The 24,891-nt window shown below is 47.8% G+C and overlaps 1 protein-coding gene across 5 annotated transcripts in view; it reads left to right on the forward strand.

Annotated features, from left to right (window-relative positions):
- Positions 1 to 226: 226 nt before the first annotated feature.
- The window catches only part of fez1 (fasciculation and elongation protein zeta 1 (zygin I)), a 73,938-nt gene continuing 49,273 nt past the window's right edge, over positions 227 to 24,891 (forward strand). For 3 of the 5 annotated variants that reach the window (XM_080182224.1, XM_080182223.1, XM_080182227.1), the window contains exons 1-3: positions 227 to 553; positions 833 to 889; positions 24,424 to 24,523. In XM_080182224.1, coding sequence (XP_080038350.1) covers positions 246 to 553; positions 833 to 889; positions 24,424 to 24,523 — 465 coding nt within the window. In that variant the 5' untranslated portion in view covers positions 227 to 245. The remainder of the gene's footprint in view (positions 554 to 832; positions 890 to 24,423; positions 24,524 to 24,891) is intronic. The other 2 variants (XM_080182226.1, XM_080182228.1) reach the window with 1 other exon arrangement.

Here is a 24,891-nt window from a genome sequence, read left to right on the forward strand (position 1 = left end):
GGGGTGGGGACTGTGTAGGGGGTGGGGACGCAGTGAGGGGTGGGCTCAGCCTCTCTCCCTGTAGCAGGCAGTGTTGATGCTGATGTGATGATCTCACCTTGCTGAGTGCGCAGCCTCTCCGCTGCCGCCGCCGCTGCCGCTCATTCTCCGGCCCCGCCGGCTCTCTCCCCCCCCCCCCCCCAACCCCGGCCAGTGCAGCCTCTCCGGCCCCGCCGGCAGTGCTGACTCTCCCCCCGGCAGCAGCGATGGCAGCTCCGCTGGTGACCCTGGATGAGGAATGGCAGGATTTCTATGAGCTGAAGCCGGGGAGGGAGGAGGAGAACCTGAATGAGCTGGGCTCGGTGGGACTGTGCCAGCAGCTGGAGGAGATGGGCGAGCTGGACAATTTCAGCACCGAGATGATGAGCTTCAAGTCGATGGAGGACCTGGTGAATGACTTCGACGAGAAACTCAACGTTTGCTTCCGAAATTACAACGAGAAGACGGAGAAGTTGGCCCCGGTGAAGAGGCAGCCGCTGGAGGAGGAGGAGGAGGAACTGGTCGGGGATGATGAGTGAGTTGCTTTGTTACAAATAACAATAAAAAAAACTAATCTCAGTTAAAAATCATTCCTGTTGATGCATCTTTGGAGATTTCACGCATAAATACTCTGCAAAAAAAATGGGCTGACAATTCTCCCTCTGAATTGTTTATTTATTATTAATTTATTAGACACAAGTAGGCATACATTCACATAGTAATGAAGTTACTGTGAAAACGGAATTAAAGCCTAGGGGTTTTTGATGGGAATATGACTGGTGGTTAGAAACCTTTCCCCTTTTTGTCATTTCAGGAGATGTATTATAACAATATTCAGCTACTCACATCTTCAGGTTACTGCAGGGGAGAGGTAAATTCACAAAAAGCCCCTTTTTTACCCCCCCCCCCAAAAAAAGACACCAGAATGTCCTTATTGCTGTCATCTTATGTAATGCAATTCTGCTTACACAAGATGCGCTTTGAACCCAGACTGAGAAGCTGGTGTGTTTAAAAATATTCTGCAGATTGCCAAAATAGTGCTCTGTTTGTTTCCTTTTGCAAACTCATTAAATTGGCCAACAGGGTTGTAAAATAGCAGGGATCTAAAAACCAGCAGCAAGGCACAAAATCTCAGCATGTTATGTAGATAAGGAGAGAGAGAAAGGGAACGAACGAGAAAGATGTTTCACAGATAACTCCGCAATACAGAGGGCTATAAAGATAAAACCTAGATTCCCAAGCGTTCCCAGATGAGATGTAATACATTACATAGTGGCTACAGTGCTGCCCACTTGAGGCTGCTTTGTTACCCCCCCCCCCACCCCCCACCACCGAAGGGCATCAGTGCCTAGCATTTTCAGAGGACTTTGCCCAGTGTGCCTCACATAAGGGCGGAATGGTAGATGCTTTAAGGAGAACAGATTTTGCATATCTGGACTCAACGGTGAGGAAGCTTTTCCCGATGGTGATAGTGCACTCCCTGGCTGTGCCCCACATTCACTAATGCGGGGAAAGCTGTGTTGTCGATTGGCTGTCCTTTGTCATGTCCCCCAATCAGTGGGAAATAGACAGAAGTGTAGCTGCCTCGGGCAAGGGCTTTGATTTGCATAGCACTGAGCCAAGGACAGGTAGGATTGTGTCTTCTGCCATCTCCAGGGTATGTTGAATTGGCTGGTGCTGCAATGAGGGCACGGTGATTAACCTTGTGGGTTGTGGGTAAAGAAAGCAGAATATTAACTCTTCCTCTGGTCATTGTTCAGCAACCTGGAACGTGTCCCCCCCTGCCTGTGCCCCCCTGCCTGTTCCCATGCCCCTGTGCCCCCCTGCCTGTACCCCTGTGCCTGTGCCCCCTGCCTGCACCCATGTCCCCATGCACCCCTGCCTGTACCACCCTGCCCATGCATCCGTGCCTGTGCCCTCATGCCTGTGGCCCCGTGCGTGTGCCCGTACACGTGTGTACATGTCCATGCATGTGTTTGTGCGTGTGCCATGAGCTCACATGTTAAATAAGGGTAAGGGCACCTTACGTTAATAGAATTCATGCTGATGGGCAATGTCAAAACCAAGAGACAGAGATGTTCTTTACTGAGCGAGTTTATTGTCTTTATTCACTCTCGTAACTCGCCCCTCGCCCCCAGTGCCCACATTCACTCCTGATTAGGAACTGAGCCTGGGCCAGGCGGTAACAGCATTAGATCCTAACGACCAGGAAGAACAGTCCCCTATTTATAGACGTTCAAAATGCTCACTTAAACAATGCCCTTCATCTGTGTAACCTGACAATAACATTAACACAATGTGATGCCACCCACGTTCGAATTGCCTGCTTTTACTCGTTGCCTAGGGTTACACGTATTCCAGTCCCTCGGAAGGGCTGCCACCAGATGGTAGAATGGTAACAGAGTCCACACCATGATGGAAACGTAAATAGCCAGACGGTCACATTAGTTGTGAATTGGGGATGGTGCTGGAGATTCGAGTTGTCTCAGAGTCAGTGATGTTAAGGTGTGGTTACTTCAGCATGTTTTGGAATGTGATCTGGGGTCATCATTAATCCAATTGGAAATGGCAGAACAGTGAGAAACCTTTATAGAAGATCGATACAATAGTTATGTGAAAGTTGCTGCCAGTGCAGTAAGTGGACTGCAGCTTCCTGATCTCACTGAGCATTAAGATCACTTCAAACAGAGATGTTATACAATTGCCTGCCTGCTTCCTAGCTGAGAACCAGCATGGCCCAGTGGAAAGCACTCTTTCTTTCCCTTAACTTGGAAGGTAATGAATTCCCAAACAGCGTTTAAACACATTAGGCTGATTTCCCGTTGAAGGAGTGCTGCATGGTCAGAGACGCTGTCTTTTAGAGAGGCATAAAACAGGTCTCATCTCTTTATGTAGTTCAGTGCAGATCTTGTAATTATAGAATCCCTACAGTGCAGAAGGAGGCCATTCGGTCCACTGAGTTTACACCAACCCACCTTTTTATTTTGCCAAGGCCCTATCCTCATAACCTTACGTATTTACCCCACTCATCCCCCAAACCAACACATCTTGGGGCATCAGGGGGCAATTTATCATAGGAATCATAGAACCCTACAGTGCAGAAAGAGGCCCTTCGGCCCATCAAGTCTGCACTGAACACAATCCCACCCAGGCCCCAACCCCATATCCCTACATACTATACCTACTAATCCCTCTAACCTACACATCCCTGAACACTAAGGGGCAATTTCTTAGCATGGTCAATCAACCTAACCCGCACATCTTTGGACTGTGGGAGGAAACCAGAGCACCCGGAGGAAACCCACATGGGGAAAATGTGCAAACTCACACGGACAGTTGCCCAAGGCTGGAATTGAACCTGGGTCCCCGGCACTGTGAGGTAGCAGTGCTAACCACTGTGTTGCCCGTATTTAAAGAGTGGTGCATTAATTGGTATCTTGGCCAACACATCTTCCTGAGTGTAGAAAGCCTGCTGTAGTTGACTAACAACATCTAAAGGTAACTAGTGATATATCTGAAACAAGCAGTATAGTGTGATAGGTAATTATTTTGATAGAGGTAATCTTGCTTGGGGTTTTCTGCTCTTACATTAACCAGTCCATATTTTCCAGCCTATTTGCTATAAATTGCAAACTACTGATTAATATCTAATATTGTTCATCTGTTTGTGCGGAGACTGGTGTAATGGAGGCACTTTTAGCCTAACCCACTTATCAAGAAGCTGATGGGTTCAGATCCAATGCTAATTTTGCACTCATCCAGTTCTACAATGAAGAGTGAAGGGCAAGGCTGGTAGAAGTAGGAACACTGGATAACTCAGGATATTGAGGCTCTGGTCAAGAAGGAGGCACATGACATGCACAGGCAACTGGTATCAAATGGATTCCTTGAAGAGTATAGAGGCTGTCGGGGTAGAGTTAAGAGAGAAATCATGAGGGCAAAAAGGGGTCAGGAGATTGTTTGGCAGATAAAGCAAAGGAGAATCTGAAGATCTTCTACAGATACATTAAGGGCAAAAGATTAAATGGGGGAGAATAGGGCCTGTTACCGATTAGCAAGGTCATCTATGTGTGGGTCCACAAGAAATGGGTGAGATCCCAAATGAATATTTGTCACCAGTGTTTGCTGTTGAGGAAAGCATGGATGTTAGGGAACTTGGGGAAATAAATAGTGATGTCTTGGCGTGTACATATTATAGAGAAGGAACTGCTAGAAGTCTTAAAGCGCATCAAGGTAGATAAATTCCCGGGACCTGATGAAATGTATCCCAGGATGTTGTGGGAGGCTAGGGAGGAAACTGCGGGTCCCCTAACAGACATATTTGAATCATGGACAGCCACAGGTGAGGTGCCTGAAGATTGGAGAGTGGCAGATGTTGTGGCTTTGTTTAAAAAGAGCAGCAGGGAAAAGCCTGGGAACTACAGGCCGGTGAGCCTAATATCTGTAGTGGGTAAGTTGTTAGAAGGGATTCTGAGAGACAGGATCTCTTGGATCTACAGGCATTTAGAGAGGCGAGGACTGATTAGGGACAGTCAGCATGGCTTTGTGAGTGATAATCATGTCTCCCGAATTTCATTGAGTTTTTTGAAGGGGTAACCAAGAAGGTAGATGGGGACAGTGCAGTCGATGTTGTCTACGTGGACTTTAGCAAGGCCTTTGACAGGGTACCACATGGTAGATTGTTGCATAAAGTTGTTGCTGTACCATTAACTGAGTAAATCCTGTCCTGATTTGATCGACCAAAATGCATCACCTCGAATTTATCTAAATTAAACTCCATCTGCCACTCGTCAGCCCACTGGCACAATAGATCAAGATCTCGTTGCAATCCTAGACAACCTTCTTCATTGTCCACAATCTTGCCATCAACCTTGGTGTCATCTGCAAACTTGACTCCTGAATTCTCATCCAAATCATTAATATCAATGACAAATACTAGTGTGGCCAGCACTGATCCCTGAGGCACACCTGCTGGTCACAAGCCTCCAGTTTGAAAAACAACCCTCTATAACCACCTCCTGTCATCTGCCATCAAGCCAATTCTGCATCCAATTGGCTATCTCACCCTGGATCCCGTGAGATTTAACTTTATGTAACAATCTACCATGCGGTACCTTGTCAAAGGCCTTGCTAAAATCCATGTAGACAACATCAACTGCACTGTCCCTGTCTAACTTCTTGGTTACCCCTTCAAAAAACTCAATTAAATTTGGGAGACGCGATTTTCACTCATAAAGCCATGCTGACTGTCCCTAATTAGTTGGGAGAATTATAGAACAAAGAGATCTAGGGGTACAGGTTCATAAGGGGAGTCACAGATAGGGTGATGAAGACGGCATTCGGCATGCTTGGTTTCATTGGCCAGAACATTGAATGCAGGAGTTGGGACTTCTTGTAGAAGTTGTACAAGACATCGGTAAGGCCACACTTGGAATATTGGTCAGCCTATTATAGAAATAGGAATATTATTAAACTAGAAAGAATGCAGAAAAGATTTACCAGGATGCTACCGGGGCTTGATGGTTTGAGTTATAAGGAGAGGTTGGACAGACTGAAAGTTTTTTCCCTGGAGCGTAGGAGGCTTAGGGATGATGTTATAGAGATCTATAAAATTTTGAGGGGCGTAGATGAGGTAGATAGTCAACAACTTTTCCCAAGGTAGGGGAGTCTAAAACTAAAAGGCATAGGTTTAAGGTGAGAGGGGAGAAATACAAAAGGGCAATTGTTTCACACACAGGGTGGTCGATGCCAGTGGTGGCAGTAGAGGCAGGTAGAATATTGTCGTTTTTAAAAGCATTTAGTTACATGGGTAAGATTGATACAGAGGGATATGGGCCAAATGTGGGCAATTGGGACCAGCTTAATAGGCAGTGTGGACAAGTTGGGCCAAAGGGCCTGTTTCTATCTTGGACACCAGGGTCATAGAGGTTTACTTCTGGTTCTTCTCCTGCATCTATGGTGCACCATGGCAGACTTTCATTTGTTCCCATAGCTAGTAATTCCCTGGACAGGTGGCTAGTCTGTTGCCAGGGACTTAGAGCTTGAGAGGTCCCTCTCTACATCAGCTGCTGACCAGGGCGCTCTCCCACTCTTACCGCCAGTGGTGGTGTGTTTGGAAGGATTTGCAGGTTGATACTCAACCTGTTTGACTGTTATGAATGCATCTTTATCGCGTCCTGGGGTTGGATTAGAACCATCGGCTCGGAGGTAGGGACGCTACCACTGTGTCAGAACACCTCCCTATTCTACTGTGCATTGAAGTAATATTGGAGAGGTGTAAGAGCGACATCCCACCCCATCGTGTGAGTTTCCTGTGTGACAAGTTAAAATTACAGCATCTCAGTAGTTATCCCTCATAAAATCCATCTTTAACACATTGCTGTTGGTGGGAGCTTGCTGTGCACAAATTGGCCTCTTACTGTACAACAGTGACTACACTTGAAACGTACATCACTGGCTAAAGCACATTGGGAGGTCAAGGCTTTCCTGGTTTTTATTTGCACTGGAAGACAGATGGGACTGTCACCGTGAAGGCTGCCTGCGTAGACTATTTGGGATAATGGAGTTTGTTTCCAGGAGATTACACATCTTGGTATTGGCACGATATTGACTAAACAGCGGAGCTTTACCCCGTGTGATTTATGATGTTATTTCAACACTTGATGCCCACATCCCATCTGTGCCGTGTCTTGAGTGTAACACGTTGCTGTATGTGTTTGATTCCCTATAGTTAGGCCACCCTGAGCCTCTCCCACTGGGAGCGAAGGTTAGTGGGTGGCACAGTAGTGTTGTCTTCACATCTCCCCGTGTGTTGCATTCTCCACACTGAGACTGCTGAATCACTGCATTTGCTCATTAAACAAATGAATGGCTGCAGGCAGAAATTTCGAAATTTCTTTTAAGAATCACTTTGAACCCTATTGGAACAAACACTGTTACCAAAGGCCAACCAGACCCTGAGTGTTCTTACACGATTGGCATCTTTGCCCACTCGCCCGTGTCTATCATGCCAAGTTTTGAAACTTTCACTGCCCCAATGACTTTTTAAAATAATTTGATTTATTATGGTTACATATATTGGGATACAGTGAAAATTATTGTTTCTTGCATTATACAGACAAAACATACTGTTCATAGAATACATAGGAGAGAAGGAAAGGAGAGGGTGCAAAATATAGTGTTACAGTCAGAGCTAGGGTGTAGAGAAAGATCAACTTAACATATGGTAGGTCTGTTCAAAAGTCTGAAAGCAGTAAGGAAGAAGCTGTTCTTGAGTCGGTTGGTATCTGTCCTCAGACTTCTGTATCTCTTCCCCAACAGAAGAAGGTGGAAGAGCTTGTGTCCAGGGTGTGTGGGGTCCTTGATTATGCTGGCTGCTTTTCTGAGGCAGCGAGAAATGTAGACAAGAGTCGATAGATGGGAGGCTTGTTTACGTGATGGATTGGGCTTCGTTCACAACCCTTTGTAGTTTCTTGCGGTCTTGGACGGAGCAGGAGTCATACCCAAGCTGTGATACATCCGGAAAGGATGCTTTCTATAGCGCATCAGTAAAAAATTGGTGAGAGTCATAGTGGACATACCATCTATAACGTGGTCAAGTGCTATCACAGCGATAAAAGTGGAGAGGTTTAGAATGGGAATTTCAGAGCTTTTCAGGTTGAAGTGGCTGAAGGCGCAGCCACCAGAAGAAGACAACCAGCAATGGACAAGAGGGCAGTTAGTCTGGGGAGAAGAGGACTGGAGATGTTTACAGCAACGTAGAGGGGTGAGACCATACAGAGATTTAAGACTATTCAATTCGCAGATCCTGATTTAACATTTAACATTCTGGGGAAAAAAAAATCATGGAAAGACCCAAATCAAAGGCAGTATGTGTATCATATGTACACTCAAAGGATGTCCTCCACATTTTATCATTGGGAACTAGGCAAATTGGAGTGTGAATAAAGTGGTAAGATACATCCTTTTCTCTGATGCCATGGTGATGGATTATAGGCCAGGATAGCTATTCCAAAGGTGTTATCTGTTATGATTTTTAGTCCTGACCAACATTATCCATTAACCAACATCACTTTAAAAAAAGATGAACTTGTTTTGACACATTGTGGGAACTGGCTGTGTGGAAATTAGCTGCTGTGTCACCTGTGTTACAATGGCAGCTTACATTTCAGAAGTTGTGAATCACTTTGTGTTGTGCCGACATCATTAAACGTGCTGTGTAAATACAAGCACCTTCTTTCTTCATGGGCTGTGGTCCTGTCCAAACCCTATTCACGTCAGCTTTGATTGTTATTCTGAACTGATTACGTGATCGTGGTGGACATTGCGGCAAATTCCAGCACTGTCCTCCCCTCTGACATTAATAGGATGTGAAAGGCCCTCTCTAGGTTCAAGTCTTTCTTTTAGAATTTTTGCTGTCAGAGTGAGCAGATTGAGTTTTGCTGCTTGCAGAGGTTAGTTCTTCCTATCCTCTAACACCTACACGAGGAGACAAACAGGAGCTGGGATTCTACTTACTGCAACTTTTTTTGAGTTGCCAGATGTAATGCAATGAAGTTACCGTGAAAATCCCTAGTTGCCACACTCCACCTGTTCGGGTGCACTGAGGGAGAATTTAGCATGTCCCATGCACCTAACCAACACATCTTTTGGACTGTGGGAGGAAACCCACGCAGACATGGGGAGAATGTGCAGACTCCGCACAGACAGTGACCCAAGCTGGGATTTGAATTCGGTTCCCTGGCGGCTGTGAAGCAGCCGTGCTAACCACCGTGCCATCTTTATGCCACCGTGGCACCCTTGGCAATGGTGGTAATTATCCTGAGATATCCCCATGGAGACAGAGACCCTTGTCTCTCTCCAGCTGGTCCCACTCCATCTGTGGAATATTTCAGCCTCCACCTTCACTGGCGCATAAAACCCTGAGCTATGGGCCCATAATTCTATCTTGTTGGAACTCATGTTGCTGTGTTAAAATCCTTGGGTAGTACCCAGGCAGCCACGCAGTATACAGCTCTCCCCATTGCTTTTTAAGGCAGTGGAATTAGCTATATTGCTGAACTCATATTTCCCATTTTCCACCATCACCTCGAGTCATTATCCCAAAGACCACCCGTCATTCCCTAGAATGAAGCTGTTACATCCTGACTCTTAGGTTTAGGAAAAAAGCCAGGGCTGCTTTCTTCTGGACATGTAGGCCGGAATTCTCCGGCCATTCACGCCCCGCTACCATTGACAGTGAGTACGGAGAATTTGGCATTCAGCAAAATCTCCTTTACCTCAGTGGGACTGGATAATTCCAGTTGTGGATGAGGTTGGAGAATTCCGGCAATTTTCTGTCATAGAAAGCGTAGATATTCTCTAGACAGTTTCTATCCAGTCACAGAGTTGCACGGTCGACGCCTTCCATGCCCGCTGGGCACCGCAGGGGCTGAGGTGCGTTATAGGCCCCGACAATCACATTTTGATTTGATGTGTCTTAAGTTTCCTTTGTACTTTCGTTTTTGTTCGGGCCGTTCCCCTAATTTAGCATGGCCAATCCACAGTAAGAAGTCTCATAACACCAGGTTAGAGTCCAACCAGTTTATTTGATAGTAATCTCACAAGCTTTCAGAAACGCTGTTCCTTCGTCAGGTATGTGGAAGGTTCCGAATACTAATCAGTATTCTGTAAACTGTGTGTGACTTTATATGCCCTCCTCTGATCAAAACCTTCTGCGGTGGCACGGTAGCACAGTGGTTAGCACTGCTACTTCACAGCTCCAGGGACCTGGGTTCGATTCCCGGCACGGGTCACTGTCTGTGTGGAGTTTGCACATTCTCCTCGTGTCTGTGTGGTTTTCCTCCGGGTGCTCTGGTTTCCTCCCACAGTCCAAAGATGTGCGGGTTAGGTTGATTGGCCATGCTAAATTGTCCCTTAGTTTACTAGAATGTGTAGGTCAGAGGGGATTAGTGGGTAAAATTTGTAGGGATATGGGGGTAGGGCCTGGGTGGGATTGTGGTCAGTGCAGACTCGATGGGCCGAAGGGCCTCTTTCTGCACTGTAGAGTTCTATGATTCATACTGTGTTTACCCCAGTCCAACGCCAGCATCTCTACATCATGACAATCCACTTAACCCACACATCTTTGGACTGTGGAGGAAACCAGAGCACCCGGAAGAAACCCATGCAAACACAAGGAGAATTCCACACAGTAGGTGACCTGAGGCTGGAATTGAACCTGGTTCCCTGGCGCTGTGAGTCAACAGTGCTAACTGCTGTGCCACCGTGCTGCCCCTCACGAGGAATCTGCTACAGGTACAACATTGCTGAAGACAATTTTGAAACGACAATTAGTAATTACCTCAGGGCATGCCAACAAAGTACTTTAGAAGGGTCATCACTGATGGACAGTAACGTAGGGAAGTACAATTTGTGCACAGTTAAATCGAAGCCACGACAATGAGATTTCTCATGGCTCAATTATTGCCAGGAAAATACCCGGGGACTCTCCCAATCTGCCACCTGCCTTCGCAATGAGCATAAACACTGTTTGTCTTTGACTAAAGTCAAGCAAACAGAAGTGTAATTTGCTTACTGACGATCCGAAATATGTAGTTGTGTTGTCTCAGCACACACCAAGGACTCAAACTGCAACTTCTCCTCGTCTGTATGATCCATTATCAAAATAAGTGCATTCACACACTGCACACCGAGGGAAGTGGAAAGTCCTTTGTGAATGCAGCGAATTAGGTTTAAAAAAAACAAAATCATTTTCTACTTGTTTGGAGCCCTGATCTTTGTGCTGAGTTAGTTGATGTGATCTGGGCTGGAAGTGGTGTGAAATTTTGGCCCCAGACTTCTGGGAGGATATTACAGTTAGCCATGGTTTTACTCAGCATTGCATGTTCAGTAATCCTTGCTGCTGACACTGCGGTCACAGATGGGGAAATCTCTTCCTCCTAATGAGCAGTGGTAAATGGATGTAAAGGACATTAGTGAACCAGATGGGTATTTCCAGGACCAGGAGAAGCTGCAGCCTCTCAGTTGCTGTAACAGAGACACAAGTTCTACTTCTTCACAAAATACCTTTATTTCTTTGATCCAACTCCACACACAATTCTCCAACAAACAATACCACCTGTGGCCCCTTTATACATCAGTGATTTCTATTGAATAATTTGCATCAAATTGAGACTTAATTGGAAAGTCTGTTAACCCATTCCTAACACTGAGCTAGGCAGAAGTGACTTCCTTCTTTCTCTCTCACACACACACACACACACACACACACACCCTGCCCCCCCCACCCCCAAGAATGCAAGGAATATGCACAATTGGAAGAGAGGAGGGTGGGGAACTCCTGGGATGGCTGGGAAAAAATACCATGCAACATTCCATTGTTAGGTTGGGTGTTTGAGTTTAGAATCCACAAACACACTGGCCTTTCAGTCCCTTACCAAACACCATCCACCTTCACAGCTTTCCCACGCGGACTGTGTTTATCATATTCACTATCCAGTGTCACAGAATCATAAGAGCCTAAGAAATAGGAGCAGGAGTAGGCCATCTAACCCCTCGAGCCTGCCCCGCCTTTCAATAAGATCATGGCTGATCTGAAGTGGATCAGTTCCACTTACTCACCTGCTCCCCATAACCCTTAATTCCCTTATCGATCAGAAATCTATCTACTAGTGACTTAAACATATTCAATGAGGTAGCCTCCACCACTTCAATGGGCAGAGAATTCCAGAGATTCACCACCCTCTGAGAGAAGAAGTTCCTCCTCAACTCTGTTCTAATCCATTCTGATCCATTAACTCCAAGTTGGCTAAAATACTTTGTTTTATTTGTTCGTGGCATGGGCATCGTCGGTCAGCATTTATTGCCCATCCCTAGTTGCCCGAGGGCAGCTGAGAGTCAACCCCATTGCTTTGGCTGTGGAGTCACACGTAGGCCAGGTAAGGACAGTAGATTTCTTTCCCTAAAGGACGTTAGTGAACCAGTTGGGTATTTCCGACAATTGACGATAGTTTCATCGTAATCAGTAGATTCTTAATCACCTTCAATAATGATTAGCATGGATTTTCTGATCTTGGCCCCTTGTCGATGCTGAGTGAATGTGGTTGAAGAGTGGATGGAAGTGCAGGGCAGGCCTGGTGGTATTATTGCTATTAATCCAGAAAGTCAGCTCATGTTCTGGGGACATGGATTCCCCTTTAAGGAAGGAAATCTGCCATCCTTACCCGGTCTGGCCTACGTGTGACTCCAGAGCCACAGCAATGTGGTCGACTCTAAACTGCCCGCTGAAATGGCCTAGCAAACCGTTCATTTCAGGGGTAAGTAAGGATGGGCAATAAATGCTGGCCCAGCCAGCGATACCCATGTCCCATGAATGAATTAAAAAAAGTCACACCTCATTCACCAAACTATTTCCACTTTGCATCTTACAGCTGGGGTGGGTGGGAAGGGATCGGGGCGGGGGGTGGTGGGGGGAGCGGGGTGGTGGGGTTGGGCGGGTGTAGGAGGGTGGGGGGAGGGGGAGAGGTGGCAGCAGTTGCTACTGAATCAGGCAGCTGTTTCACTGCAATGTAACTTGGGGGGGAACGTCTGGGCAGCTTTGTGTGAGTTGTTAGGTTAGCGTTCCAGCGCAGTGACTCGCACCTATGGGTTATCCATTGAGATTCCCCTCCCATCTGACATTTTGAAGAGAAGGTGAAGGAGAGTGAGGAGTTGCATTTATGTAGCACCTTCAGCGACCACAGGACACCCCAGTGTTCTTTACAGCCAGTGCAGTACTTTTTGCAGTGTAGCCTCTGTTAGAACAATTTTGCACGTGACAAACTCCCACAGACAGCAATGAAATGAATGAACGGATCACCGTGAAGCAGTGATGATAAGTATGGGGAGAGCTTCCCTGCATACTGAGCAATGTATTAGGAGCTTTTATGCCCATTTGGTGGGCATTTGCTTAACTCCTCATCACATGGCACCATCAAACAGTGCAGCATTCCTTCAGTACTGCCCTGAAGCAGTAGGTTATGTACTGATATCTTTGGAGTGAGACTTGAACACACGGGCATCCAGTGTGAAACCCGCTGTGTGAAAGGCAGAGGGGGAGAGTGGGGCGAGGGTATGGGCTGGCATTGTGGGCTGGCATTTCCTCAGGGAGACAGTAGCTGCAGAACCACCTCGGGAAGTGAAAACTACGAAATATCGATGTTGAAACTCTGCCACGAGGGTCTCAGCAGCATATTCTCACACTGACCCCCGGGGCCCAGGCTCACAGCTCCGGGACCCCCGGTGCACGGACCCTGGGGCTCCGACACATTTGTTAGTTTTATTTCAGCTCTGACCTGTCATGCCACCCTAGATCGGGGGTGAAGCTAAAACATCAAGGCTGCCTGGCCATTCGGCCTGCCTGCCAACCGTAAAAGCAAACAGACCATGTAAAGTTGCTTTCATGTTGGCCCTTTACTGCCAAGTGACTGTCAGGTGGGAATATAAGCTGTGAGGAGGACACAAAGAGACAGCAAAGAGATGTAGACAGGTTGGGTGAGTGGGAAACAAGGTGGCCAATGAACTTGGGAAGTATGAGGTCAGTATGAATAGAAAAGCAGAATATTTTTCCGAGGTGTAACAAAGGGGGTGGCACGTTGGTGCAGTGGTTAGCACTGCTGCCTCACAGCGCTAGGGACTCGGCTCACTGTCTGTGTGGAGTCTGCACATTCTCCCCGTGTCTGCGTGGGTTTCCTCCCACAGTCCAAAGATGTGCGGGGTTAGGTGGATTGGCCGTGCTAAATTGCCCCTTAGTGTCAGGGGGACCAGCAGGGGATTACGGTGATAGGGCCTGGTGGAATTGTGCAGACTTGATGGGCCAAATGGCCTCCTTCTGCACTGTGGGGATAATTCTATGATTAATGGGTTAAGTTGTCTGCTCGATTGCCGCCGAGTGCACTTCTGACTTTTGCCTGCTCCCACCCACTACAATATAGTGCAGTGACGTCAGGGCGCACATCCCCCCCCCGAACCATGTATAATTCTGACCACAGGCCTTCCGCCTTGTCAGAGAGTGTGCAGCCAGCTGAATGTAGACTGATAAGGGGAGCGCAGACATTGTGCTTGGCTCATCTCCCAGTGCGGCTTAAGAGTATTTGCAGATAGCGGTGAACATACTTTGTATTAGTCAAGAATCACACGGGGACTTAATTCACAAGCTGCAGAACTCAGTACATGAATACCTGACTAACTGTAATTGTGATTACAACTATCCTGATTATAACGTGCGGGATTTTCAGCGGAATTGCTGGAAAGAAGTCATTTGCCGTCAATAACCTGTTAATCCAAATTAGCCACGTCCACCAAGAATCCACTAACCGTATCCGCCGGTTGTAGACACTGGAATTCAGTGTGGAACTATATATCCCTTTACCTGCAGATACCTTGCCCCACTATATCTCCAGCAGCCTTGGGATTGGTTGTGAGGCTAAATCTTCCAGAAATTTTGTCATCCGACAATGACACTCCCCTTCAAACGGCCCCAACCCTTTAACTTTCCCTTGCATGCAATTTTCCACTCTGAACGCTTGGGGGTAAGTTTAAATTGAAATTTTCCAGCAAGAAGGCTGGTTCCTTGGTGTATAAAATGTGTGCGCGTGTGTCAAAATATGGTAGTTTCATTCTCTGATGATTTGCTTGGTCCCTCGATGGACACGGGACAGATAATGTGACTCTGTGCGATTGTGTAACATATATAAAATTTGGATCTGTTACCCGTTACGCACCTTTTTAAAGATTCATCTGCAGGATTCTTCACGTCCGTTGGTGTACGCTTACTCTGGACCAGTTGACGGGCAACACGTCACTCAGTGACTATCACCGTCTGCTGTACAGTTACAGGGACCCGGCTCGGATCTCCGGCTTGGATCAATGTCTGTCAGAGTTTGCACATTCTCCCCGTGCTTGCGTGGGTTTTCTCCAGGTGCTCCGGTTTCCTCCCACGCCCCAAAATCGTGCTTTTTAGGCTGATTGGCGTCAATAAATTGTCCCTTAATTGGATCTCCCTTAATCTGGCGCACATACAATTCCCTACATTTCCACCCCCTTTATTGTGGAGTTCCATTAGAGGTAGACAAGAACGTCAACGAGCGATGTAAGACTCGAATAAGGCACTCACTGTGTGTGTTAAAGTGGGCAGCGCGGGCTTGTAGGGCTGAAGGGCCTGTTTCCTGTGCTGTTCTTTGATGTGGGCATCAAGCCGGTATTTATTACCCATCCCTAATTGCCCTTGAGAAGGTGATGGTGAGCTGCCTTCTTGAACCGCTGCAGTCCCTGAGGTGTAGGTAAACCCACAGTGCTGTTAGGGAGGAAACAGCAGGATTTTGACCCAACAGCAGTGAAGGAACGGTGATATACTTCCCAGTCAGGGTAGCGAGTGACTTGAAGGGAAACTCCAAGTGGTTGTGTTCCCAAGTATCTGCTGCTTGGCATCAATGTCTGTCACCTCTGAAAATTGCTGCGCCTGTTCGAATTTTCAATGGAAAATGTGGGAATGATTGAAAAATTACATTATCCCCACCTGATCGAGGCTCTCCAAAGCCTATCCACCAACAAGGCACAAGTCAGGAGTGTGATGGGATAGTTCCCACTTGCCTGGATGGGAGCAGCTCCCTTAACACTGGAGAAGCTCAGCACCATCCAGGACAAAGCAGCTCACTTGATTGGCACCACATCCACTCCCTCCACCACCTATGCACAGTCACAGCAGTCTACACCATCTACAAGGAACATTGCAGGAACTCACTTTGACAGCACCTTCCAAACCTTGACAGCAGATACCTGAAAACACCACCGCCTGCATGTTCTCCTCCAAGCCACTCAACATCCTGACTTGGAAATATATCACTGCTCCTTCACTGCCACTGGGTCAAAATCCTGGAACTCCCTCCCTAACAGCGCTGTGGGTGTACCTACACTGCAGGGACTGCAGCAGTCAAAGAAGGCGGCTCACCACCCTCTTAATGGCACCTAGGGGTGGGCAACAGTGCTGGCCTTGGCAGCAACAGCCACATCCTACAGAAGATTATATTAATAAACTCCTACAGTATTTTAACCCGGATGTACCGCTCCCACAATGCACCACATACCTTATTAAATTGCTGGTACAGTGCTGTCCAGTTACAGAGTAGAGAGACAAGGCGTCTATAGTACTTCATACCTGAGGACGTACATTAAGTTTTTAAGTTTATAGAATCATAGAACCCTACAGTGCAGAAAGAGGCCCTTCAGCCCATCGAGTCTGCACGGAACACACTCCCACCCAGGCCCTACCCCCGCATCCCTACATATTATACCCACTAATCCCTCTGACCTACGCATCCCTGGACACTAAGGGGCAATTTCTTAGCATGGACAATCGCCCTAACCCGCACATCTTTGGACTGTGGGAGGAAACAGGAGCACCTGCAGGAAACCCACGCAGACACGAGGAGAACGTGCAAACTCCACACAGACAGTGACCCAAGCCGGGAATCGAACCCAGGACCCTGGAGCTGTGAACTGCGCTACCGTGCCGTTTAGTAGTGTACAACTGAGCTTACGTTAATACTGCAGTGTTACTGTGAAAATCCCCTAGTTGTCACACTCCAGCGCCTGTTCGGTTAGCATGACCAATGTACTTAACCTGCCCGAATTTCACACTGTTGGAGGAAGCTGGAGCACCTGGAGAAAACCCATGCAGACAAGGGGAGAATGTGCAGACTCTACACAGACAGTGAACCAAGCTGGGAATTAAACCCTGGCGCTGTGAGGCAGCGCTGCTTGTCACTGTGCCACCCACAACAATAAACTCTGAGCACGTACTCAATATATCCCTTTGACGCTTTAACACAGTCCTTGAGCCATTGATACTAAACAGGTGAAAACTCTTAGGTTATGATAAGTGCAATGTTTTTCTGGGGTGTTAATGAGGGCGGTAAGAGACACAGAGACAAGTCCCTGCTGCCGTGTGGGCTTTCCAGACCACCTGAATGGAACACATAGTGGCAGATCCAGCTCTCGGGTCCCTGCTCTCTATTGTGTCCACCCAAGGAGAAATCTCACCCACCATTCTCTCTGTCAAATCTCTACAAGTTATCATTGTAATGTCTCTTTATTTGCACTTCCCCCTGTTGCTGTAGGAATCTCTGCCCATGAGAAAGTGCTTTGTGTTCCTGGCTGTGAGTAACATTTTTAGTGATTCTAATGGATGTCGGCCTTTGAAATTGCATTGTGGCAAACATTAGTGACAAACACTTAATGCACAAACTTGCTTCTGCTATTGTTTTAATGGATTGATTCAATAAGTAAACATTGCCATTAATGTAGCAGACGGGAGGAACTGCGTATGAAAGCGATAACTGGTAACCTTCGTAAAACATCATTTAAAAGCCTTAAATAACTGCTGGTGCATGGTTTCTGCGCACTGGCTCCTGATGATCATTCCCAATTATCATCCGAACCATGGGCAAACTGCTTAGTGAAAACCTGCCCTGTATTCCCAGACTGAAGAGTAGTGTTGGAAATGTTAAAAGGATTGGATTGGGTAGATGGAGATAAACTATTTTTCCTGGTGGGAAAATCGAGGGGGGGGGCGGGGAACGCGGGTGATGGACAATGGCTTAATGTTCTAGCCCAGCCGTTGAGCACAATCTAGGAGCACTTCTCAACATAAATGATTGTAGAAATCCGGATCTCTCTGCCACGAAAGGCTGAGGATTCTTCCTCGGTTCGTGCTTTCATACGGAGATCGATAGATTTTCATGAGATCTGGGAATGAAACCCACGGAGCAAAGGTGGATAAATAAGGTTAAGGTTGACTAATGTGGTTGACCCTCGACTGCCCTCAGGCAACTAGGGAAGGGCAATAAGTGCTGGCCACCCATGTCCCACAAATGAATTAAAAAAGAATCAGTCACGATCTGATGGAATGGTGGAACTAGCTCAAGAAGGGCTGAATGGCCTATTCATCTTCCTAACTGTTTCCAAGACCAAGCCAGGCCTTACTCTAAAGCTGTACAAGGGCATTTTCTAGCAAGTGTTTTAGTCATGGAATCTTAGCTAATTTCTCCCTTTCTCACACAGCAGCATCACATTCTGCCAGTTATGGCACCTAAGTTGTCCTGTTGGCGAAGGGCAGCTAGTTCAGGATATATTGGGATCAAACAGTCACTTCAGATCAGGTCCTTTACAGGTTGTGGCCGTTGCTGTCTGGCCAACTTTTATTGGCCTGTGAAGGTGGTGGCGAGCTGCATTCTTGAACCACTAAAGTCCATGTGGTGTAGGTACACCCATAGTGCTGTTAGGTAGGGAGTTCCAGGATTTTGACCCTGCAACAGTGAAGGAGCAGCCGATATATTTCCAAATCAAGATGGTGTGACTTGAGGGGATCTTCCAGGTGCTGATGGTGTTGCCCTTGTCTTTCTAGATGGTAGTGGTCGTGTGTTTAGATTCTGCGGTTGAAAGAGCCTGGGTGAGTCCAGGTTTTGCTGCATTTGGACATGGACTGCTTCGGTATCCGAGAAGTTGTGAATGTTGCTGAACATTGTGCAATCGTTCCCGTTTCTGACCTTCCGTTGGAAAGGAAGTCATTGATGAAGCAGCTGAAGCTGGTTGGGTCTTGGACACTATCCTGAGGAGCTCCTGTGGTGATATCCTGGACAGGCAATGATTAGCCTCCAGACACCACAACTATCTTTCTTCACGCTGGGCATGACTCCAACCAATGGAGAGATTCCCTCTTGATTCCGGTTTATTCCAATTTTGCTAAGGCTCCTTGATGTCATTCTCAGTCAAAGGCTGCCTTGATGTCACAGCCAATCACTCTCACCTCATCCCTGAACGTCAACATTTTTGTCCATGTTTGAAACAAGGGTGTAATGAGGTCAGGAGCTGAATGACCCTGGCAGAACCCAAACTGAGAGTCTGTTACTGCTGAGTAAGTGCTGCTTGGTAGGGCTGTTGGTGACCCCTTCCATCACTTTACTGATGATCGAGAGTAGACTGTGTGGTAATGGGCTGGGTTGGATTTGTCCTGCTTTTCATGTACAGGACATACCTGGGCAATTTTCCTCATTGCTGGGTAGATGCCAGCCTTTTGCTTCACTGGAACAGCTTGGCTAGGGGTGCAGAAAGTTCTGGAGCACAAGTCTTTAGTACTATTGCTGGATTATTGTCAGGGCCTATGACCTTTGCAGCATCCAATGCCTTCAGCCCTTTCTTGATGTAACGTGAAGCCAATTGAATTAGCTGATATCTGAGATACTGGGGACCACTGGAGGAGCCGAGATGTCCGCTTGGCATTTCCGGCTGAAGATTGCTGTGAACGCTCCAGCCTCATCTTTTGCACTGATGTGCTGGGCTCCCCCGCCACTGTGGATGGGGATATTTGTGGCGCCTCCTCCTCCAGTGAGTCATTTAATTATCCACCACCATTCACGACTGAATGTGGCAGGACTGCAGAGCTTAGATCTGATTCGAATTGTTTGTTAGTTGCTGCTTCTGCTGTTTAGCGCACAAGTAACCCTGAGTAGTAGCTCCAACAGTTTAACTCTTTATATTTAGAGATGCCTGACGTTGCTGCTGACATGCCCTCCTGCACTCTCCATTGAACCAGGGATGATCTCTTGGCCAGATACTAATGGTAGAATGGGGGATATGGTTACAGATTGTGGTCGAGTACAATTCTGCTGCTGCTGATGGCCCACAATGCTTCACGGATGCCCGATTTTGGCTTTTGCCATCTGAATAAGTGGGGGAACTGGGGCTTCAGTCCAATACCCTCACGCAGCTAAGAGCAAATTATGGATGTGTAGCTCCGTCTGTACATGGCTTAACCTTGTCTGCAGCTGTAAATGCAGTAAAATTAAATAGGTCAATTTCAGTCTTGCGAAGACCTTGCTGTGCCTGAATTCTGAATGCTCTTCCCAATGTATCAGACATTAATTGGAACAATTCTAACCCAGCTCAGTGTCAGTGTGGGTGCTACAAACCATGGGGAAACATTGGAGCTGTCCGTTTCATCACCTCCGTTTCTCTCCCCACCCTTTCCCAGACCACCCGTGGCTGCCCCTTCACCACTCTGTCCATCTCATGCACTTGCCCAGTTTCCCAAACACTCCCCACCGCCCCGTCCCCCCCAGCACCCACCATCTATACTAGTTCTATTTCCAATGCCCCCTTCCTCCTGGGGTGCAGTCGACAGGATTTCGGCACCTGGCGATTGGCCATGCGTGTCAATCAGTGCAGGGAATCCCGGAATGGGATTCCGTAACATGTCCTCCTGCCTCCCAAATCGTGCCCAGAGTGAATGTTGAGGCTGTGGGCCTCACCTTCTTGTCTCTGCAGACGCTACCTGGCCTGCTGCGCATTTCCAACAGTGGTATCTCGCTATTTCCAAGTGCTGTTGGTTTCCATGGTCTTGGTTAGAATTCACGCTGCATTTTCCATGCTATCTGCAGAACCTGCATTGAATCGGGGGGGGGGGGGGACCTGCATCGAATGGTTGGGGGTGGGGGGGTTCGCGGGGCGCAGAGGGAGGTGGATGAGTGTCTGTGCTGCTGTACACACACAGCTATAATCGCGCTGGCAAACTCAAGATAAGGTGTTGGAGTTACCCAAGGGGACTCGGAGAGCCCACGCCAGACACTCCTGGGACTAAACCAGCGACACTTATTGTATAAACCTCCCATCCATGCTCAGGGATGTATTAATGCGCTTTCCAGCGAGATCATTAATACAGTAATCGGGTCAGTGAGTTGGAAGTCTGCAAGGACACCCACGGACGGTTTAGTTCATAATCTACAAATCAAAGTTGAGATGGGCGAAGATTTAAAAGGAAGCAGAAATAAAAACAAAAGTCATCTGGAAATGAGAGGAGGAGGAGGAGGAGACGTTGTTACTGTTAACGCCAATTTTCTTTTTCTTCCCCACCACCCCGACATTGAATTCAAATCACTGTAGCAACCAGACCCAGAATGGATGAATCATCAGCACACAAAGCGATGGTTTGTTTTCAAACAGACAGACTTCTGAACTTGCCACCACAAAGTCTGAATCTGCCTTAATGAGGGAGGCACACAGAGCAGCCCCAGGTCTTTCCCGAGAGGTGTTGCTGCCTCTGCAGCTGCCTTTACACCGGCACCAAGGACAGGCGTTTACACTCAATCAACACTTGGTCAGGAATCAGAAGCCCAGTCGCAGGAGATTTTGTTGCTTCACACCGTTCATCGCTGGAGGCAGTTAGTTAATTGTGTTCAGTTTGTTCATTTTGTAAGTATTCTTTGTGGAACGGTAAGGAAATCTAGGAATTGTCACCTGGAGACCTGTGATATTGAGGATTAGGATAGCAGGGACGTGGTTGCGATATTAAACAAGACACCTGCAAGGGCAGCACGGTGGTTAGCGCTGCTGCCTCACAGCACCAGGGACCAGAGTTTGATTCCCAGCTTGGGTCACTGTCGGTGCAGAGTCTGCACATTCTCCCCGTGTCTGCGTGGGTTTCCTCGGGATGCTCCGGTTTCCTCCCACAGTCTGAAAGACCTGCTGGTTAGGTGCATTGGCCGTGCTAAATTCTCCCTTCAGTGTACCCAAACAGGCACCGGAGTGTGGTGACTAGAGGATTTTCACAGTCTGTTGATTCAGATCTGATAGAGCCTGTGTACAACAGGTTATTTTTAATATACTCGCCAGGAGCTGGATAGGCCAGTTTTGTCTTTATTCTAGCAAGGGCAGCAAGTGTTGCCCATAACTAATTGCCCTTGAACTCCAGCTCTGACAAAGGGTCATCCAGACTTGAAATGTTGGCTATATTCTTTCCCCACAGATTCCCCTGAGATTTTCCAGCGTTTTTTGCTTTTGGTTCGGAAACTAGTGTCCGCAGTAATTTGCTTTTTGCCCTTGAACTGAGTGGCTCACCCAGCCATTTCAAAAGATTGTTAGAATCAACCACGTCGCTGTGCCTCTGGAGTCACGTGTAGGCCAGACCCAGGTAAGGATGGCAGATTTCCTTCCCTAAAGAACATGAGTGAACCAGATGGGTTTTCCCGACAGTCGATGGTAGTTATCACTGAGACTGGCTTTCCAAATTGAATGAAGTGAATTTAAGTTCCATTGCCTGCCGTTTGTGGGATTTGAACACAGTCGGCTGGGCCTCGGGATTGCTACTTTAGTGAGATTACCACATCTCTGCGATGTAGCAATCACCAGTACCCTGCACGGTCCGACTAAGAATGGATAGAACTCTGCCAGCCATACAGACATTGTTGTCCAAACATTTGCAAGTTTTTCATGGAATGTGAGCCAACTGTAGCAGCAACTGCAGTACTTCTAGTTCCTTCCTTTATTCTCGGATGTGTGTGTCACACATTGTTGTCCATCCCTAACTGCCCACTAACTGAATGGCTTGCTAGGCCAATGCAGAGGGCAGTTAAGAGTTAGTTACATTGCTGGAGTCACGTGTAGGCGAGACCAAGTAAAAATGGCAGATTTCCTTTTTAGGATGGCACAGTGGTTAGCAGTTCTGCCTCACTGCATCAGGGACCTGGCTTCGAACCCTGGCTTGGATTACTGTCTGTGCAGAGTCTGCATGTTCTCCCCGTGTCTGCATGGGTTTCGTCCAGGTGCTCAGGTTTCCTCCCACAGTCTGAGAGACATGCTGGTTAGGTGCATTGGCTAAATTCTCCCTCGGTGTACCTGAACAGGCACTGGATCCTGGCGACTAGGGGATTTTCACAGTAACTTCACTGCAGTGTTAATGTACTGTAATGTTAAAGATTGGATCCCCCCAGTCATTGGTGGCATACTCCGCTCCCCCATACCAACAAGCTATCGGGACCCTCCTGATGAGGCCCCTGGTGGACCCCCCTGCCCCCACGTGCCCACCAATCATTGGTGGCATACTCCACTCCCCCATACCAACAAGCTATCAGGACCCTCCTGATGAGGCCCCTGGTGGACCCCCCTGCCCCCACGTGCCCACCAATCATTGGTGGCATACTCCACTCCCCCATACCAACAGGGTATCAGGACCCTCCTGATGAGGCCCCTGGCGGACCCCCCCCTGCCCCCACATGCCCAGTTTTTGTCCATACCTCCCTGCCATAGCTCCACCCCCACCCCCTTGGCATTGCCCCGGTACACTTACTTCCCATCTGGGCACTGCCGTGTTGTCACTGCCCAGTCATGGACTTAACCACCAGGGGCTTCAGTAGCCTCCAGTCCCCCTGACCTGGCTGTGGTGCCTGACTCACACCGGTGTGACACCCCACCGGAGAGCAGGAAGATTCCTGGAGGCTGGAAGGTGCCGTGTGGGAGCAGGTAAGTATTGTTCTTTTATGTAAATAGGCTTCATGCCCTTTCTGGGCAGAGCAGGGCTGGGAGGGTAGCAAACGGCACAAATTATTTTTTTCATCCTCCTCTTCCTGCCTGGTTGCACTGATCCAATGGCATGGCGAGGCGGTAAGATACTGCCCAATGACTTTGGCAAACCCGGAATTACCATGGAACGCTGCTGAGTTGGAAAGACTTTGGAGGTGTTTAAGGGTTACGTAAGAACATAAGAAATGGGAGCAGGAGTAGGCCATCTAGCCCTTCGACCCTGCCCCGCCATTCAACAAGATCATGGCTGATCTGAAGTGGATCAGTTCCACTTTCCCGCTTTCTCCCCATAACCCTTAATCCCCTTGTCCATCAGAAATCTATCTACCCGTGACTTAAATATATTCAGCGAGGTAGCCTCCACCACTTCAACGGGCAGAGAATTCCAGAGATTCACCACCCTTTGAATGAAGAAGTTCCTCCTCAACTCTGATCTAAACTGCACCCCCCCCGCCCCCGCCCCCCCCCGCGCCCCCGCCCCGGCTTATTTTGAGGCTGTGCCCTCTAGTTCTGGTTTCCTTTCTAAGCGGGAAGAATCTCTCTACCTCTACCCTATCCATCCCCTTCATTATCTTGTAAGTCTCTATAAGATTCCCCCTCAGCCTTCTAAACTCTAACGGGTCCAGACCGAGTACAGGTTAGGGAGATGTCAAGGTCAGAATTGATTGGTGGGGGGGGGATGGGTAAGGGGTCAGACGGGGTCAGGAGAGGTTAGGCTGGAAGTTACCCACCTGCCAAATGTGAGTTGTTTGTACTGAACCTTCCCACGTGATCACTCCACCCCAGCCCCTAGGTGCTGCGTAAGACCTTTGGATGGAGACTGGGCCGGCAGAGAAATGTTCATCCACGGGTTAATCAGGCTAAAGGCACTAACTAACTGGTTGGTGCCTTGGAAGCTTGTTCCCCCAGACGTTGCCATCACAAAAAGGCAGTTGTACTCCAAGCAGGAGGCTGGGCTGTAGCGAGGGGCTGGTTACAGCAGCTGATGGCTAACAATGGCTTTTCTTATTCCAGGATCTGGGATGCTCTGACTGACAACTACATAATGAGCACAGCCGAGGACTGGAGGACAGCACGGCTACAGGAGCTCAACATGAATCTCTCCAACATGGAGGTAACGCCGAGGCCTCACGTTTACACATTCAATAGTGGAAGGCGTTTTAAAAAGAAATCAATCAATAGTTGAATTAAGGTTAGCCTGGAGCTAGTTTTTATTTATACATTCGTGGGACATGGGCATTGCTGCCTGGCCAGCATTTATTGCCCATCCCAAGTTGCCCTTGGACTGAGTGTCTCACTAGACCATTTCACAGCGCTGTTGAGAGTCGACTACATTGCCATGGCTCTGAAGTCACATGTAGGCTACACCAAGACAGCTGATTTCCTTCCCTAAAGGACATGAGTGAACCAGATAGGTTTTTCCGACAATCGGCGATAGTTTTATGTATGTTCTTAGTTTCAATAGTTTCAGTATATTCTTAA

The sequence above is a fragment of the Carcharhinus amblyrhynchos genome, unplaced genomic scaffold, assembly GCF_965287045.1.
Source record: "Carcharhinus amblyrhynchos unplaced genomic scaffold, sCarAmb.v2.hapA scaffold_49, whole genome shotgun sequence".
Lineage (NCBI taxonomy): Eukaryota > Metazoa > Chordata > Chondrichthyes > Carcharhiniformes > Carcharhinidae > Carcharhinus > Carcharhinus amblyrhynchos.